At 37.3% G+C, this 20,912-nt stretch overlaps 1 protein-coding gene across 2 annotated transcripts in view; it reads left to right on the top strand.

Annotated features, from left to right (window-relative positions):
* Nucleotides 1–20,912, top strand: part of LOC136024820 (cGMP-specific 3',5'-cyclic phosphodiesterase-like) — a 186,904-nt gene that overhangs the window by 101,546 nt on the left and 64,446 nt on the right. For both annotated transcript variants that reach the window (XM_065700299.1, XM_065700298.1), the window contains exon 7: nucleotides 15,372–15,497. In XM_065700299.1, coding sequence (XP_065556371.1) covers nucleotides 15,372–15,497 — 126 coding nt within the window. The remainder of the gene's footprint in view (nucleotides 1–15,371; nucleotides 15,498–20,912) is intronic.

Here is a 20,912-nt window from a genome sequence, read left to right as displayed (position 1 = left end):
CATTCAATTCACTTAAAGGAACACCGTATTTAGTTTAGGAATCCACTTTAAGAAAGAAATTGGAAAACGTGAGGCTGGTCTATACTTTTTTGTTTTTACTAAGCTATTAAATTGTAATCCTAAAAATATACTGCTTACGCCATCTAGTGCTAAACATATGAATATCAATATATCAAGGTTACCACTGGATATAAAATAAGTTTGTTTTCAAACCAACTTTGACGACAATTAAGGATTTTGTTAGGGATTAGATTCAAACCGGGATTACCTGGATTAGGGCTAGAAATCAGGGATCAGGGTCAAACCAGGCTTCACCAAATTTCTGACAAGTTTAAAGAGCCTGCATGAGTGGTTTACGGAATCTACAGAATATTTGCAAAATTGTGTTTGATCAAGAAATATCCTTGGCTGGAAACTTCAAATGACTGTTTCACTATGCATCAAACAGTTCGTGGTAACGAACTCTAAAAAGTAACCGAAACTCTAAAAAACGAAATTTCTATAACAATAGTTACATCAAAAGAACTGAATTTTAATGTTGATTTTAAATATATAAGTTTCATTAAATTTAGACTTACCTGTAAAAAGTTACGAGCCTGAGAAAATTTGCCTTGTTTTAGAATATAGGAGAAAACATCCCTTAAAAGTCATATAACCTTAACGAAAATCACATCATCTGATGCAGCGTATCAAAGAACCCTGCAATAGAAGTTTCAAGCTCCCATCTACAAAACTGTGGAAATTTACATTTTTCGCCACAAAGCAGATCAAGGATGCGTGTTTATTTGTTTGTTTTTCTGTTTTTTTTTGTTTTTTTTTGTTGTTTTTGTTTCCCAGGGATCGTATTGACCCAGTGGTCCTAGAATGTCGCGAGAGGGCTCATTAAAACGGAAATTAAAAGTTGTAGTGCCCTTTTTAAGTGAACAAAAAAATTGGAGGGCACCTAGGCCCCCTCCCACGCTCAAATTTTCCCCGAAGTCACCGGGTTAAAAATTCTGAGATAGCCAGTTTGTTCAAAATTGTCGAAAAACCTTATAACTATGTCTTTGGGGACGACTTACCCCCCCCCCACAGTCCCCGTGTGAGGCACTGCAAGTTACAAACTTTGACCAGTGTTTACAAATAGTAATGGTTATTGGGAAGTGTACAGACACTTTCAGGGGGATTTTTTGGTTGGGGGAGGCGTTGAGGGGATGGGAGGGGGTTATGCGAAGGGAACTTTCCAAGGAGGAATTTGTCATGGGGAAGAAAAATTGCGTGAAGGGGCACAGGATATTTAACATTTTTTAAAGAATAATGAAAAATAAATACGAAAAAGGTTTTCTCAACTAAAAGTAAGGAGCAGTATTAAAACTTAAAACGAATAGAACTTATGACTCATATGAGTGGTTCACCTCCTCCTAATACCTCGCTCTTTTCACTAAAGAGATTTTATTAATTTCAACTATTTATTCTACGGCCTTTGTGATTCAGGGGTCATTCTTTAGGAACTGGGACAAAATTTAAGCTTTAGTGTAAAGAGCGAGGTATTGACCAGGGGGTGAACCCCCTCATATACGTAATAAAAACATACGAATATAGAAGTTCGTTACAAAAGTTAATTCATAAGTTACGTATATTTTTACTAATAAAATCGGTCGTAGTAAATTAAAAGTTCTAGTTGTATTTTTAAATAACCAAAAAATTGGAGGGTAACTAGACCTACTCCCCCGCTCTTTTTTCCTCAAAATCGTCCGATCAAAACTGTGAGAAAGCCATTTATCCATTAAAATAAATTAATATGCAAATTTTGTTTTAGTTATTTATGTGCGGAGAGCCAAAATCAAAACCCCTCCCCCAACCCCCCTTCAACGTGAAAAAGTTCCCCTGAAAATGTCTGTACACGTCCCAATAACCGTTACTGTATGTAAATTAAATAAAAAAACAAGTTTTTTTAACTGAAAGTAAGGAGCGACATTAAAACTTAACACGAACAGAAATTACTCGGTATATGAAAGGGGCGGTTCCCTCCTCAACGCCCCGCCCTTTACACTAATTTTTTCTACTGTTTTAAAAAGTACAGTTGAGAGAAAGAGTCAAACTTTAGCGTAAAGAGCGGGGCGTTGAGGAGGGGACAGTCCCTTTCATATACGGAGTAATTTCTGTTCGTTTTAAGTTTTAATGTCGCTTCTACTTTCAGTTAAAAAAACTTGTTTTTTTTATCTGATACCTACAGAAGAGGAAACATGTACCTTCAGTGTTTTGCGGCAAAACTTGATTTACTGTAGATTGGCTGATGTGAAAAAATTTAACTATAAACATCCTTAAACACGAGAAATATAAATCCTCTAATAAAATAACAGGGGAAACAAAACAATCAAATTTAGAAATATTTGTAGTTGTCACTTATTTTTGAGAACGTTTGCTGAGGACATACTAATAAATATTGATTATCGCTTTTTGTGTTTAATGTAAAAGCAATAGGGTAATAGCTTTTCAATCAGTTTGTCTCCAAATAAAGTGTTTAGCCTTTATTAAAAGCCAAATAATTTGGCTTTTTCTCTGTTTTTTTTCACACTATTCTACATTTTCCCATATGGTTTGCTTATATTTCCTGTTCTTCGGGGGCGGGGAGGGGTATTACTTACTTACTTACTTAAGTCCCGTCCATCCTCGCTGGACGTTTTGGGGCCACTTCTTTTGACAGGGCATGAACTAGGGCTCGGTTCGTTGTTCTATCTTGTGCAGTTCGACTCAACTCAACGATGCGCTTTCGGTCAAAGTTTTCAATCCACCTCTTGCTAGGTCTTCATCGTGGTCGATATCCGTCTATGGTTCCTTCGAGGGAGATTTTTGGTAGACACTCGTGGTTCATTCTCTTGACATGCCCGAGCCATCGCAGCTGTTGTTGTTTGATTTTATTTATGATTGTGTCGGGGGGCTTCAGCCGTCTTCACACCTCCTCATTGGTCGCATGTTCAGTGTAGGTGATTCTTGCGATGCGACGGAGACATCTCATCTCGAATGCAAGTAGGTTGCGCTCATTTTCGATCTTCAAGGTCCAGGTCTCACACCCATATATAGCAATTGGCACAATCAGGCTGTTGAAGAGTTGAACTTTCAGCCTTTTAAATCTGGAGCTAGCAAGAGCTAGGTGGCGTTTGATGTCGGAGGTATGACAATTGTCCGCTGTGCAGAGACTGCCCAGGTAGACGAATTGGTCGACCGTTTCAACTGACTGGCCGTCAATCATTATGGATGGAGTAGCTGCTTGTTTTTGGCGTGACGTGACCATAACTTTCGTTTTTTTGGCGTTAATTTGCATGCCAAAAGGTTTTGTGGCTTCGTTGAGACAGTCTGCTGGTCTTTGGAGATCAGCGGCCGTTGTAGAGAGCTGGTCGATGTCGTCAGCATAGGCGAGCTTGTTTACTAGGACTCCACCTATTTTGGCTCCATGTTCGTCTGGTATCAGTTACAGTATGGCGTGAAGAAACAGGTTGAACAGGTGGGGCGACAGAATACATCCTTGTAAAACTCCCGAGGATGTTGAGAATTCATCAGAGAGTCCATCAGTGGTGAGTATCCGGCTTGTGGACTGGCTGTATATATTCTCAATAATCGTGACGATTTGGTCGGGGATACCGTAATGTCTTAGGATGTGCCGCAGACCTTTCCTCCAGATTAAATCGAAGGCTTGCCGAAATTCAATAAAGAGTTGATATAGGTCTCTGTTGAACTCGACAAAGCGTTCCATGAGCTGACGAAAGGTGAAGATTTGGTCAATGGTCGATCGTCCAGGTCGGAAGCCAGCTTGGTATTCACCCAGAACGGAGGCTGTAATTGCTTGGATTCTACGTAGGAGGATTTTGGTCAGTATTCTAGTTTGATGACTGGTCAAGCTGATAGGGCGGTAGTTCTCACACTCTCTTCTTGAGCCTTTTTTTGGATTGGGACCACTGCTGCCTTACACCATAGCTGTGGGACGTGGCCCGTTGACCATGCAGGTGACAAAACTTTGTGGTACAATTCGACAATGTCCTCTGAGTCAATGTTAATCAGTTCAGCAGTGATACCGTCCGGTCCTGGGGCCTTCCCTCGTTTCAGGGATCTTATCGCTGCCTCAGTTTCTGATTTTAAGAGTGGTGGTGGAGGTTCTCGATCATTAATGGGGAAGGAGTTTAGGATGCTAGGATCGGCAATGATCTGCGGATTTAATTTATCTTCAAAATATTCCTTCCATCGTTCGAGTTTCATTTTTGCGTCGTTGAGGGGATTGTTTTGTCTGTCTAGGATTGCTGTGGAGATGGGATCTTTCCTGCAAGACAGTTCACGAACTGTTTTGAAGGGTTTTTGACTGTTTCCGTTCCTAAACTGGGTTTCGCATTCCTTGCATTTCCCGGTAACATGGTTACGCAAGGCCTTTCGGACTTCCTGTTCGATTCTCCTTTTGAGATATTTATAGGTGTCTCGGCTGCATGGGTCAGCTTTGTTGTTGCAGAAACGCTTTTGGTTGCATAGTTGGATTATTTCTTCAATAATCCACGGATTTTCGTCTTTCGTTTTCCTCCCGAGGATATCATTTGCTGTCTCCAAAACTGCAGAAGTTGCATGCTCAGCCAGTTGATCAATCTCTTCGAAGGTAGTGAGGGAAGTGAAGTTCTCTAGAATAGCTCGGAATTTTGACGATAGGCTGGTGGTATAGGCACCTTTTTTTATGGGGTCGCGAAGCAGCTCTGTCCGAAATCTAGGGATTCTTGTCGTCTTAGGGAGTCGTTTCAGTCTAAGCTTGAGTTTGGACATCAAGAGTGAGTGATCCGAATCAAAGTCTGCACCAGGAAGGGATACAGTATCCATTATTGAGGACTTCCAGCGTTTAGATATCAGCACATAGTCTATCATGTTTTCAGTTACTCCGTCGCGGGATCTCCAGGTGACCTTACGGCGGTGTCTGTGTTTAAAGACGGTGTTAGTTATATACAAGTCGTTTTCTCTTCAGAAACTAATTAGCCTCTCGCCTCTTCCGTTCAGTCGGCCATGGCCGTGCAGTCCCATTACATCTCTCCGATCAATCTGATCGTTGCCTGTGATAGCGTTGAAGTCGCCCATGACGATGAGCATATCTTTCTTTGGTGTTTGGTCGGTGACAATTTGAAGTTGAAAGTAGAACTGTTCGCATTCTTCATCGCTTCGAGCAGAGTCAGGAGCAAATACCTGGATGATGGTAAGGTTTGACACGGATCCCTTCAGTCTAATGGTGGCTATCCTTTCTGATAAGGGCGTGAAGGAGATCAGCACCTTTTTTGTAGTTGGTGAGAGGATGAATTCAACACCCTGTCTGTGAGTGCCATCGGTGGGTCCCGAGAGTAGGAGGGAGGTTCCAGAGATAGTTTCTTCACCGGTTTGGGGGAGGTGTGTCTCAGATAGCCCGACTAAGTCCCACTTGTATCGGTTTAGTTCTCTCAGTAGTAGATCCATTTTTCCTGGTTTGGCTAAAGTCCGGGTGTTGAGTGTTCCTATGTTGAGTACAGTTTTAGTGGAGATGAGTCGCAGGGTAACCTCATCCAGTCCGGGGGGCGTCATAGGCCTATTATGATCGTCGGCTTCCCCGTACGCGGTAGCATGTTCGTTGGTTTCCCCGTACGCGGTAGCATGTTCGTCGGCTTCCCCGTACGCGGCAGTATGTTCAATATTACTTCCATTCGCCATCATCATCATCATCATCAAATTGCTAGGTTCGTCGGTTTCCCCGGACGCGGTAGTAATTCTGCTTTGATTTATAGAGCTCATAACTCATTTGTTAAAAGGAAAGGTTTCAAGGCTGGTTAGGAGACGGCGGTAAGCCACTCCTCTCCGTCAACCTGCAGAGGCCGTTGTTCGTCGCTGAATCATCCGCCCTTTCGCAGTTGTCCTCCTGAAGAGGATCCTCCCAAGATGATAATCTGCCATACAATACGATTTTACCCATTGTTGGGAGAAGGTTTGAAGCTGACGGGACATATCCACACGCCGGTGGGCCCGGTTCAGTCTACATCAGAGGGGCCTTCTTCCTCCTCCGCCTGAATTTATGTCCCCCTGGCGAGGGTATCCCAGTTATATTTTAGGCCCCCAGGGGCTGGGTCCCCCTTGGTCCGCGCCTCCATCGCCACCGGAGGTACCCTGCATATCTGCAAGGCTTTCCCCTATCCGCCACCTGGGGACGCGCTGAGTGGCGTGGGGTGGGCCCCTACTGAGAAGGTGACTCAGTAGGTACTCAGCAGGGGAGGGGTATTATTTTCAGAAATATAATTACACTTGATTTTAAAAATCGTCCGATCATGAATATTTCCAATAAAATGTACATTAGCACTTCCAAGTGGAAATATAAGAACGTTATATCTTTTTGAATATTCAAGAAGCTGTTTGAAAACCTATGAGTCTATGTTATTTTCCTATAAAGTTCATTGCTTACTCTGTTTTTCAAATACAGTTACAAACATGAGGATTTGCAAATCACTTATTTTTAATGAAGCCTCCCCCCCTCGTCACGCTATACATAATGCTAATTCTGATCAAAAGTTCGCACAATGCCCATTCATCGGAAATAACTGCAATATATCCACCTATAACTTTTGGAAATCTTCCTCCAATCAGTTTAGATGATTTCCATAATCAAGAATGTTTCTAAATTGGATATGAAATACTCTTCTAATAGGACGTGGGAAAGTTTAGTTTTAACCTTATAGGCGTATGGTTGTACAAAGCAACGCAAATCAAAGGAATTACATAAGTAGTTTCAACGGCCATCTACCCAATTACTACCGAGCTCTATGGATTCTGCCTATCTTCAGCGAAGAAAAGCTTATGAATATCGTACACCTGAACTAGCTCAATGCTGTCGAGGCCTTTTCAGTGCTCTCTGTTTTTTCTCTCTTTTTCAATTTTCGGTTTCTTCTGTTTTCTGAGAATTTCTTTGAGAACAGGTTAGAATTTTGGAATTTTGCTTAGTTTTTCTGTATTTTTGGCCAATCTAAAGCGATAATTACCACTGTGAGTTCTCATAATCAATGAACCAACTCCCTAGTTTCTTAAATAAGTGCTTTACCATGGAGTAATCAAACAGTTCGTGGTAATTGAACGTGGCAAACAGTTCAATAGTAAGCGACACTCTAAAAATAGAATTTTGTTACCAATAGTTACATTAAAAAAACCACATTATTATGCTGATTCTAAATCTTTAAGGTTTTATCAAGTTTAGTTTTGCTCATCAAAAGTTAAGAGCCTGATAAAATTTGCCTCATTTTAGAAAATAGGGAAAACACCCCCTAAAAATCCTAGAATCCTAACGGAAATTACACCATCAGATTCAGCATATCAGAGAACTCTACTGTAGAAGTTTCAAACTCCTATCTACAAAAATGTGGAATGTTGTATTTTCTTTCCTAAAAGACAGATTACAGATACATGTTTATTTTATTATTTTTTTTTCCCCAGGGGTGATCGTATCAACCCAGTGGCCCCAGAATGTTGCAAGAGGGCTCATTCTAACTGAAATTGAGAGTTCTAGCAATTAAGTAACCAAAAATTGGAGGGCACCTAGGGCCCCTCCCGCGCCCTTTTTTCCCAAAGTCACTGGATCAAAATTTTGAGACAGCCATTTTGTTCAGCATTTTCGAAAACCTAACAATTATATCTTTCAGGATGACTTAATCCCCCACAGTCCCCAGGGGAGGGGCTGAAAGTTACAAACTTTGACTATTGTCAAATAGTTCATGGTAACGAACTGTAGTAAGGAGCGAGCCGGCTCAAAAGCAAACGAAACTCTAAAAATTGGAATTTTGATACTAATAGATGCATCAAAAGAATCAGATTTTTATGCAAATTTTGAATATATAAGTTTCATCGAATTTAGTAATTACCATCAAAGGTTACGATCCTGAGATAAATTGCCTTATTTTGGAAAATTAGGGGAAACCCCCTAAAATTCATAGAATCTTAACGAAAATCTCACCATCGCATTGAGCGTATCTGAGAACCCTACTGTAGAAGTTTCAAGTTCCTATCTATAAAAATATGGAATTTCCTATTTTTGCCAGAAGACCGATCACGAGTGCGTGTTTATTTGTTTTTTTTTCTTTTCCCCAGAGGTGATCGTATCGACCCAGTGGTCCTAGAGTGTTGTGAGAGGGCTCATTCTAACGGAAATTAAAAGTTCTAGTGCCCTTTGGAGTTACAAAAAAAATTGAAGGGCGCCTAGGCCCCCTCCCACGCTCATTTTTCCCAAAATCAACGGATCAAAATTTCGAGATAAGCGTTTTGTTCAGAATAGCCGAAAAACCTAACAACTATACGTTTGGGGACGACTTACTCTCTCACAGTCCCCGGGAGAGTGGCCGCAAGTTACAAACTCTGACCATTGTTTAAATATAGTAATGGTTATTGGAAAGTGTACAGACATTTTCAGGGATTTATTTTTTTGGTAGAGGGGGGGATTGAGGGGAGGGTTTTACGTTGGAGGATCCTTCCATGGAGCAATTTCTCATGGGGTAAGAGAATTTTCATGAAGGTGGCACAGGATTGTCTAGTATTATTTAAACAAAAAAAAATGAAAAAATAAATATGAAAAAGTTTTTTCAACTGAAAATAAGGAGCAAAATTAACGCTTAAAACCAACAGAACTTATTAAGCATATGAGGGGTTCAACTCCTCCTAAATACCTCGCTCTTTACGCTAAAGTATTCTTAGTAATTTCAGCAATTTATTCTACAGCCTTTGTGATTCAAAGGTCATACTTGAAGAATTGGGACAAAATTTAAGCTTTAATGTAAAGAGCGAGGTATTAAATAGGGGGAAGGGGAACCCCTCATATACTTAATAAAAATATACGAATATAGAAGTTCGTTACGTAAGTTAATTCGTTACGTAGTTTTTCATCTGGAAGTAAGGAGCAGCACTAGATCCTAAAACGAACAGAAATTATTACGCATATGAGGGGGTTCGTCTCCTCCACAATGCCTCACTCTTTACGCTAAAGTATTTTTAGTAATTTCAACTATTTATTCTACGGCCTTTGTGATTCAGGGGTCATTCTAAAACAATCGGGACAAAATTCAAGCTTTAGTGTTAAGAGCAAAGTATTGGCGAGGGAGAGAATCCCCTTATATACGTAATAAAAATATACAAATATAGAAGTTCGCTACGTAAGTTAATTCACAAGCTACGTATATCTATTAATAATGAAAATGTTTGTAAAAAAATAAAAGTTAAAAAAAAAGTATCCAAAAATTAGAGTGCAACTTGGCCTCCTCCTCCTAAATCTTGCAATTAAAACTATTAGAAAGCCATTTAGCAAAAAAAAATATGCAATTTTTTTTTATTATTCATGTGTGGTGAGCCAAAATCAAATAACATTAAAAATTAAAACGAAAAGAAATTACTCCTTATATGAAAGGGGCTTTTCCTCCTCACCGCCCCGTTCTTTACGTTAAAGTTTGACTCTTTCTCTTAACTCTACTTTTTCAAACAGTAAAAACCTTTAGCGTGAAGAGCGGGGCGTTGATGAGGAAAAGCTCTCTTCATATAAGGAGTAATTTCTGTTCGTTTTAAGTTTTAATGTCGCTCCTTACTTTCAGTTAAAAAAACCATTGTTTTTTTATTTAATGTCTTGACGTTTTTGAATTAATGCATGTTTTGATCTTGGCTCTTCGCACATAAGAAATTAAAATAAAATTTCATATTAATTTTTTTGGCTAAACGGCTTTCTCATTGTTTTATTCGAAAGATTTTGAGAAAAAAAAGTCGAGGGAGGAGGCTTAGTTAGCCCCCAGTTTTTGATTACTCAAAAAGACAACTAGAACATTTAGTTTTTTACGAACGTTTTCATTAGTACAAAATATACGTAATTTACGAATTAACTTACGTAACGAACTTATATATTTGTACTATTTTATTGCGTATATGAGGGGGCTCACCCCTCGTCGATACCTTGCTCTTTACATTGAAGCTTAAATTTTGTTCCAATTCCTTAAGAATGACCCCTGAATCACAAAGGCCGCAGAATAAATAGTTGAAATTACTAAAAACACTTTTGCGTAAAGAGCGAGGTAATACGAGGAGGTAAACATCTCATATGCGTAATAATTTCTGTTTGTTTTAAGTTTGAATACTGCTCCTCACTTTTTCATATTTATTTTTTCATTGTTTTTTCAAATAGTGCTAGAAAGTCCTGCGCCCCCTTCATTGAAAGTCTTTTCCCCCATGAGAAGTTCCTCCATGGAACGATCCTCTCACGTACCCCTCCTTCAGCTCTCCCCCCCTCAAACCCAAAAGGTCCCCCTGAAAACGTCTGTACACTTCCCAGTAACCATTTCTATATGTAAATACAGGTCAAAGTTTCTAACTTAAAGCCCCTCCCACGGGAACTACGGGGAAATAAGTCGTCCCCAAAGACATAGTTATTAAGTTTTTCGACTATGTTGAATAAAATGGCTATCTCAGAATTTCGATCCGGTGACTTTTGGGAAAAAAACAGCGTGAGAGGGGGCCTAAGTGCCCTCCAATGTTTTGGTCACTTAAAAAGGGCACTAGAACTTTTAATTTCCGTTAGAATGAGCCCTATCACGACATTCAAGGACCACTGATTTGATACAATCACTCCTGGAAAAAAACAACAAAAGAACAAATAAACACGCATCCGTGATTTGTCTTGTGGCCAAAAAATGAGAAATTCCACGTTTTTGTAGATAGGAGCTTGAAATTTCTACAAAAAGGTTCTCTGATACGCTGAATCTGATGGTGTGATTTTTGTTATGATTGTATGAGTTTTCGGGGGTGTTTCCTCCTATTTTTAATAGTTTGCCTCATTAAAATGAGGCAAACATTCTCAGGCTCGTAGCTTTTGACAGGTAATACTAATCTTGATGAAACTGATATATTTAAAATCAGCATTCAAATGCGATTCTTTTGATGTAACTATTGGTATCAAAATCTTAGACTTTCGGTTACTATTAAGCCGGGTTGCTCCTTACTACAGTCATTACCACGAACTGTTTGATAATACACCTACGTTCTTGAATTAAAAAACCGGTCAACTAAGATGCTTTAGAATTTCTAAAAGATTTTTGAAACAATATTTTCGAAATGGTATCTTGAATCCAAGTTGTTTCTTATGCTGCCTCAGAATTACATTACCTTATGCATGTTATATCCTTAATTCTGTCACTTCTGTATGACAAATTCTGTAATATTAAGCAGCTAAAATTGACTATTCCTTAAAGTGATACATCCTAAGCAAACTGTTAGTTATTTTCCCACCGTGCTGACGTCAATAAAAACAAATATTCCTCAAAAAGATTATGAATTATGCAGGAAACAGAGTAGATGATGAATTACTGTTTTTACCATGAACAGTTTCAACGTTTTCTAAAAGTAAACTCTTGAAAATGAGATAGGTAATTATAAGACGTTCCCAGAGCGGAGCCTTTCTCTTACAGACTGATTCCTTTTGGTCAATAGTTTCCTTGAAAATGAAACTGCTGATGTTGGGAAACTTGAATCGAAGTCAGTGAAGGTGATAAATTGATCTATCAACTCTTACTGAATAAAAGATTTGATACAGGTGATACATAGACAAAACAAAGTTTAAAATACGCTATTTCATATTTTATAGCGGTAAAGTAATCTGTTTAGTATGTTAAATTATAACCACCGGCCATCACAGACATTTTTCCCGTGTTCAATAAGCATATTGCCATTAACTTTTGGCGTTGAGTATTTAAAAAAAAATTGCTTATTGAATCATGGCGCTTATTGAAACCTATTAAATCAATAATTTATTTATTGTTTGACAGAGCTGAGTAAGTTGAAATTTGTCTTTTGTAGATAGAAAATTTTTTGGTGTATATATCTATAAGGATAAATAAAGTATGTGGTGGCGCAGGGGGTTTGATATCAGCTTGTTAATACAAGAACCCACAATTTGAACTCGTAAGTAGCAACACACTGCAGGGTTCAAAACTTTCGTCTGATGATCACATTATGCGAAAGCCACTCCATAATTAATCTGAGCAAGAAGAAGACGTATTAGGATAAATTAATAATCTTCTAGTTAGAACCTTTCTTAACTGGTAATCTGGAGCTACAAGATGTCTTATCACTAATGTTTTATTTCATTTCAGCTAAAATTTTGATATAACGGGAATACTATAGGCATATAGAGGGGGGAACTAAGGCTACTAGGTATTGACTATTTCTTCTAATTTTCAAATTATTCGCGTAAGTTTAATTCTAAAACCACGTTCAATAGAGCTTAATAATTCTGCCTACCGAGTAAGAAATTGTAATTAATTAAAATAAGGTAAATTCAACGCGGGATATAATTTCCACTGGTGGAAAATAGCTTAACAGGGCATGATGTTGGAAATTTTTGAACTAACGATAAAGCAAAATTTGCACCCTACTACCACTATTACTTCCACTGCTACTACTACTACGACTACTACTACTACTAAAACTAAGGTATCAAGGTGAAAATATGAAGAATGTTGAGCTCGATCACAACAGACTTAGTGCATGCAGTTTGTCAAAAAGACGTATCAGCAATATTTCAGGAACAATTTAGAGCAATGAGTTGAAACTTTCAGAGTAAACTGAGGGGGAGGTTGAACTAACCAAGGGATAGTATGAACATGTCCCATTACTGCTACCATTATTGATGCTACTACTGAGGCTAATAGTCTTAAGATGAAACTTCCAGGCAATGTCCAGGAAACTTTCAACTAAACCAGAACACATCCAGGTTGTTAAAAGCGTGTATCAACAGTTTTTATGAACACAATAGAGTAACAAGTTAAAAGGGTTGGCATGCTGAGGGGGATGCTGGAAAAACTAAAAGGCACAATGTGCATACTGCTACTACAACCATTGATGATAAATTTGCCACAGCGCACTACGATTTCTAATAATGCTGAGGCTAAGGTTATTAAGGTAAAACTTCCAAGGAATACATAGAGGGAGGCTGAACTGAATAAAAAACACTATGTGCATGTAGGTTGTCAAAAGGAGTGACTTCGGGCAATTTGAAACTTTGAGGGCCTGTTAAGGGGGATGTTGAACTAACCAAATGGCACTGTGTGCATTCTACTACTACTACTACCGGTAGTACTCCTACTTCTAATACTGCTACTACTCATACCGCTACTAAGACTATCAAAGTAAAATTTTAGGGAATGGTGAGGGGATATTGAACTATATTAGAATATACTATGTTTATGCAGGTTATCAAAGGGGCGTAAGAGCTATATCCCAGGAGCAGCATAGACTATTAAGTTGAAATATTTGGTAGATGTTGAGGGGGATGCTGAACCAACCAGAAGGTACTATATCTACGCGGCTACTACTACTACTACTCTTACTGCTAATAGTACTTCTAAGGCTGAGGGAATTAATTAGAAATGTTTAGAAAATCTTGAGATTTTCTTATAAATTAAATTGAAACATGCTATTTGCATGCACGCTGTCAAAAGGGTGGATCAGTAATATCAAAAAAAGTATCAGAAACAGTTTAGAGTAATAAGTTGAAACTTTCAGGGTAAGCTAAAGGGAAGTTTGACATAACCAATAGACACCATGTACAAAATGCTACTACTGCTACTATGGTTACTGCTACTGCCGAGACTAATAGGCTAATTATCTATGAATAGCCACGCTTTTATTCTATTAAATAAAAAAACAAGTTTTTTCAATTGAATGTAAGAGGCAACATTAAAACTTAAAATGAACAGAAATTATTACGTATATTTCGAGAGAAAGGGTATTCCCCTCATCATTACCTCGATTTTCACATTAAAGTTTTTATTGTACTCACATTAAAGTACTTTACAAAAATCTTCTTATTGTTCTAATTAAACGACACCTGCGTTTCAAGAGTCGTTATTAAGGAATTGGGACGGAATTCAAACTTTAGAGTAGATAGCGAGGTATTGAAAAGGGGGTGATCCCCCATCATATGCGTAATAACTTCTTTTCGTTTTAAGTTTTAATGTTGGTACTTACTTCTGGTTGAAAAAAATTGTTTTTTAAGTTTAATAATATCGAAAAGTCCAGCTCCATCTCCAAGAAAAATCCCCCTCCCCATGGAAAAATCCTCTAGACATTAAAATACCGATGAAAGTTTACCCCAGACAATTACCCTAAACGTCTCCCCATGTAAGATTAAGTCGGCAAAGGGAGTATGACACAAATAAAAATAATTTCATATGGAAGATTTTCCCATTGTAAAATTTTCCGTGAATGGTTCACTTCCAGAAACTTCCCTCCTAATATAAAATTTCTCCGTTGAAAATCCAACAAGCGGAAAATTTACATCTGTTCCCACCCAAAAAGCATATGCAAACTTCCCAATAACAAATATTGTACGTAAACAATGTGCAAATTTCATAACTTAAAACCTTTCTCCCGGAGCTGTGGGGGTCATGTTATATCCTAAAGCGCAGTTTTTGGACCTTTCATCTATGCTGAAAAATGGCTATCTCAAAATTTAGATCGGAAGGTTTTGAGAAATTGGGCTTGGGGGGGGGGGGGGCTAGTTGCCCTCAAGTCGTTTTGGTCACTTAAAAAGGGCACTAGAACTTCTAATTTTCACTTGAACGAGCCCTCTCCCGATTTTCTAGGATAGTTGGTTATCTGCCGAAGCAAAACATAAAAACACATCCATAATCTTTTTTCTCACAATAAAAAAAAAAAAAATTACATTTTCGCAGATAGTAGCTTGAACCTCTAAAATAGGGTTCTCTGACGCGATGAATCAAATGATTTGTTTTTCATTAAGATAATTCGGCTTTTAGGGGCTGTTTCATCATTTTTCTCAGGCTCGTAGCTTCTGAAGGGTAATATTAAACTGAATGAATCTTAAGTATAGGAAATGAGCATAACAAGCCTAATTTTTTGACATATCTATTGATATCAAAACTCCGTTTTTTAGAGTCTTGTTAGCTTTTGGGCTGCTTAACTCCTTACTTACAGTTCATTACCACAAGCTGTTTGATACGCAGTATGGAAACCGTGGAAAACCATACTAAAATTAAAGATAAAAGTAAGACAAACTGTATTTATTAACCACAGAAATAAAAATTTCAAGTGACTTCTAGTTAGATTTTCTTCCCTTCGGTCCTCCCTTTAGGTTTTGCGGCTTTCGCACAAGTTTTTGGCTACTTTTTTCCAATATAGGGATAATTGTGTTTTGCTTAAATAAAACCTTTGGACTGTGTTTACCGCCCTGAAAATGTTGCATTTAAGTAAGGATCTAGCATTACTATATTTTCATTCTGACTTCAGTCCTTATCAAACTCTCCGATTAGAGTTTAACGCCATTTCAGGCAATTTATATGTAAATCTTAATATTTTTTCTTTTATTCCAGCAAGTATTCCAAACTGCATTTCAGCTTCGGTGCTTTCCAGATGAAGCAAGTGATAACAACGTAGAACCTGCTCCACTTGACTCCCCGTATGCAAATGTTGCAAAATATGTGGCCAACACAACTGAGGTATGATAAAGTCAATCTTCAAGTAGTATTGTGACATCTTTTCAGAGTTCAGAGTTCAGTTCAGAGTTTTATTCGCCAATAAAAACAAAAAGAAAATATAATACTCTTATTCCCCTTCGAAAGGCTCCATGGCCAGGGATACAAGGGGGGTACAAAAAAATAATATAAGCAACAACCAAAAAAAAAGAACAATTGCAAAATAATGTATAAGATGAAAAAGAGAACATACCTGAGGCCTGAGAGTCAAAGCGCAGAGAGGACAACCATTAACCATGAGCAAACACTCAGGGGACATCAACTCCTTATAGGAAAAGAAAAAAAAACAAAAAAAAACAAAAAAAATGCTATTCTGTTTGATTCTTTAATAAATTAAATAAAAAAACAAGTTTTTTTAAATGAAAGTAAGGAGCAAAATTAAAATTTAAAACGAACAGAAATTACTCCTTATATAAAAGGGGCTTTTCCTCCTCAACGCCCCGCTCTTTGTGCTAAAGTTTGACTCTTTCTCTTAACTCTATTTTTAAAATAGTAAGAAACTCTAACGTAAAGAGCGGGGCGTCGAGTAGGAAAAGCCCCTTTCATATATGGAGAAATTTCTGCTCGTTTTAAGTTTTAATATTGCTCCTTACTTTCATTTAAAAAAACTTGTTTTTTTATTTAATTTCTGGACGTTTTTGAATTAATGCATGTTTTGATCTTGACTCTCCGCACATAAAAAATTAAAACGGAAATTGTATGTTAATAAATTGCAATTGATCGGAAGATTTTGAGAAAAAAGGAGCGAGGGAGGAGGCCTTTCAATTTTTTACAAACGTCTTCATGGTGAAAAATATACGTAACTTACGAATTAACTTACGTAACGAACTTCTATATTCGTATGTTTTTATTGTGTATATGAGGGAGTTCAACCCTCTTCGATACCTAGCTCTTTACACTAAAGCTTAAATTTTGTCCCAAGTCCTTAAGAATTGAGTCACAAAGGCCGTAGAATAAACAGTTGAAATTACTAAAAATACTTTAGCGTAAAGAGTGAGGTATAACAAGGAGGTAAACCTCACATATGCGTAATAATTTTTGTTCGTTTTAAGTTTTAATGCTGCTCCTTACTTTCAGCAGAAAAAACTTTTCATATTTATTTTTTCATTGTTTTTTAAAATTAGGCTAGAAAATCCTGCGCCACCTTCATTGAAATTCTCTTCCCCCATGAGAAGTTTCTCCATAGAAATATCCTCCAACGTAACCCCCCCCTCAACTCTCCCCCCTAAACCAATAAAATCCCCCTGAAAACATTTCCCAGTAACCATTACTATATGTAAACACAGGTCAAAGTTTGTAACTTGAAGCCACTCCCACGGGGACTGCGGGGGAGTAAGTCGTCCCTAAAGACATTATTATTAGGTTATTCGACTAGGGTGAATAAAATGTCTATATCAGAAGTTTGATCCGGTGACTTTTGGGAAAAATGACCGTGGAAGGGGGCCTAGGTGCCCTCCAATTCTTTTGGTCACTTAAAAGGGCACTAGAACTTTTAATTTCCATTAGAATGAGCCCTCTCGCGACATTCTAGGACCACTCAATCGATACGAACACCCCTGAGGAAAAAAACAAAAACAAAAAAACAAAATAACAAGTAAACACGCATCCGTGATCTGTCTTCTGGCAAAAAATGTGAAATTCCAAATTTTTGTAGATAGGAGATTGAAACTTCTACAATAAGGTTCTTTGATTCGCTGAATATGATGGTGTGATTCTCTTTAAGATTGTATGACTTTTATGGGGTGTTTCCCCCTGTTTTCTAAAATCAGGCAAATTTTCTCCGGCTCGTAACTTTTGATGGGTATAAATGATCATGATGAAACTTATATATTTGAAATCAGCATTAAAATGCGATTCTTTTGATGTAGCTATTGGTATCAAAATTCCTTTTTTTTTAGTTTCAGTTACTATTGAGCCGGGTCGCTATATACCAGTAGCTATATCAAAAGAATGACATATTAAAGCTGATTTTAAATCTATAAGTTTCATCAAGTTTAGTGATACCCATCAAAAGTTACGTGCCTGAGAAAATTTGCCTTATTTTAGAAAATAGAGGGAAACACCCCCTAAAATTCATACAATCTTAACGATAATCACACTATCAGTTTCAGCGTATCAGAGAACCCTATTAGAGAAGTTTCAAGCTACTATCTACAAGGCTGATCAAGGATGCGTGTTTCTTTGATTGTTTCTTTTTATTTATTTTTTTTTTTTTCAGGGATGATCGTATCGACCCAGTGGTCCTAGAATGTTACAAGACGGCTCATTCTAACGGAAATAAAAATATCTAGTGCCCTTTTTAATTGACCAAAATAATTGGAGGGCACCTAGGCCCCCTCCCACGCTAATCATTCTCCCAAAGTGAACGGATCAAAATTCTGAGATAGCCACTTTATTCAGCGTAGTCGAAAAACCTTATAACCATGTCCTTGGGGACGACTTACTCCCCCGCAGTCTCCTTGGGAGGGGCTACAAGTTACAAACTTTAACCAGTGCTTACATATAGTTATGGTTATTGGGAAGTGTGCAGACGTTTCCAGGGGGATTTTTGGTTGGGGCGAGGGGATGAGAAGAGGGAGATATGTTGGGGGAACTTTCCATCGAGGAATTTGTCATGGGGGAAGAAAATCTCTCTGAAGGGAGTGCAGGATTTTCTAGCATTATTTAAAAAAAAACAGTGAAAAATAAATATGAAAATTTTTTTTCAATTGCAAATAAGGAGCAGCATTAAAACTTAAAACCAACTGAAATTATTACGCATATGATGGGCTTATCTCCTCCTAATACCTCGCTCTTTATGGTAAAGTATTTTTAGTAATTTCAACTATTTATTCTACGGCTTTTATGATTCAGGGGTCATTCTTAATGAATTGGGACAAAATTTAAGCTTTAGTGTTAAGTGCGAGGTACTGACGAGGGGGTGAACCCCCTCATATTTGTAATAAAAGCATGAGAATACAAAAGTTCGTTACGTAAGCTAATTTATAAGTTACGTATCTTTTACTAATAAAAACATTCGTAAAAAATTGAAAGTTCTAGTTGCCTTTTTAAGTAGCCAAAAAATCGGAGGGCAACTAGGCTTCCTCCCCCGTTCTTTTTTCTCAAAATCATTCGATCAAAACTATGAGAAAGCCATTTAGCCAAAAAAAAAAATAAATATGCAAATTTCGTTTTAATTATTCCTCTGTGGAGAGCCAAAATCAAAACATGCATTAATTCAAAAACGTTCAGAAATTGAATAAAAAAAAACAAGTTTTTTTTTAGCTGAAAGTAAGGAGCGACATTAAAACTTAAAACGAACAGAAATTACTTCGTATATGAAAGAGGCTGCTTCCTCATCAACGCCCTGCTTTTTACACTAAAGTTTTTTACTGTTTTAAAAAGAAGAGTTGAGAGAAAGAGTCAAACTTTAGCGTAAATAGCGGGGCGTTGATGAGGAAGCAGCCTCTTTCATATACGAAGTAATTTCTGTTAGAGGGGACACCTTTAATTAATTAAGTAAAAAAAAAGGTGCAAGGTAGGAGCCCGATGGTAGAAGACGAAACACCTATTGTGTCTTGCTATGTTTTTTAACGCCAAGAGCCCAATACAACTAAAATTGTTGTTTTTACGGATCCCCTCTCAATATCTTACCTCCGCTAGTTAAAATAAATCAGCCCTGGGAAAAACTACCTCCGTCGCAGTCTTTTACGGGGTTAAATATGAAATTTTGCACCTCCATTAATAACTGAAATCCTGGTTCTAAGGTCTGGTCTTTAAGCTCTTTTAGAACAACCTGCAAATGAAATATAAAAAACGTAAGGCTGAAATGTTTTCTTTAATGCGTTACCAGATAAAAAAAGAAATACTTTATAGAAAATTCACCTTCAGTTTAAATGATAGCTTCTATTGACATTTAAAAACAAAAAAAAGAATAATAATTTGGAAGGTAAATCAAATCCCCATATATTTCTTGGAATTGTCAACATATTACATATAACATTGATGAATACATTGATAAAATTGATATTATTACCACAAAAAGTGCCTCAAAATCTGCATAAATTGATGCTTAACAAACAAGAAATACCTGCCCTCAAGGGGTATGAAAACAACATTGGCGGTTTCACAGTCACTTTACGTGACCTGGTTCACTGTGATAGTGATTCTGAATCCCAAAGTGTATAAAAAGCTTGTATCGGTGGAAGCTGGTGCTAGCGTTGAAAAGAAAAATTAACAAACCTATCTATATCGCACGATCGAACACAAACTGCAGCGCACTTGTCTTTTCGGGTACTTTAGAAAGTAGTAATGATAAAGAAAGCAGAATCCTATCCTCAGCCGGTCTAACAGCTTGAGGTCAATTAGCCTACCTTATCTTCCAAAATTTCCATAAGTTAGCCTAGTCACACTGCGTCCAGACAGGATTCTGATTTAAAATAATTCTTGAAAAAACTCACTGATTGATTATTACTTACAACAAACTTAAATACTTTAAACTGGGGCCAAGTGGATCAGCACCAAAATACCAAATTTTCATACCCTATCCCTGTTCAATCACCCAAGTTCTAATTCCTGCAATTTTTCTTTCTTTAATAGTGATTCCTACAACTACCGGTTTTTACAGCATGTTTTCACAGATTGCTTTCGTCTTTTTGGAAAAGAGAAATTTCTAATGATAATACAGAATCATTCCTATTTCTCGAAAAAATACTATAAATGGTTTTCATCTATTTATCGCACATGAAAAATGTCATTTTCAGCCTTGAAGCGAAAGTATTTCTTTCTTATTACCTTTCAGGAAATTGAAAACTGCGCTTAAAAGCTCCAATATCTTCCAGGATATGTATTCATTTGGACGCATGCTACTAGGATATTATTTTTTAGGTGTCGTTAATGTTATTCGGAATATTGTTGTTGGAATTGTCATTATTAAGCGTTGTCGTTTTAAATTTGTTTACACTGAATAGGGACTGCACTTCGTGGCATCTAGAAAATCGTTACTATGGATGGTTGTAATCCTACCAAAGAAAACCACTACCCAACTTTTCTCCTTTTTTGCGATTTTTTTTTTTGCCTTAGGTGTAAGAAATTTGTTATTGGATGGGAAAATTTCAAAAGTTGTCGGAGAAACTTAAGATTTGTTTTGGTTTGGGGTATCTTATCTAAGATATTCTGCATATTCCATCCAAAATTACAATCGTAATGTTTTTCTGGTACATTTAATAAAACATATCTTAATGAACTTATTATACCTAAAGTGTAGGTGCTAGAAAAATTCCGACCACATTTTGTTTTATATTACAAACCTACATTATAAAACTTCCCTTAGCATACAAAAAAGAAACATTCATCAATATAACCAATTTCTGTAAAAAAAAAAAGAAAGAAAAATAAATA

Source organism: Artemia franciscana, chromosome 3 (assembly GCF_032884065.1).
Source record: "Artemia franciscana chromosome 3, ASM3288406v1, whole genome shotgun sequence".
NCBI classification, from domain to species: Eukaryota; Metazoa; Arthropoda; class Branchiopoda; order Anostraca; family Artemiidae; genus Artemia; species Artemia franciscana.
The sequence above is the reverse complement of the archived record's forward strand: the minus strand, read 5'-3'. Positions and strand labels throughout refer to the sequence as shown.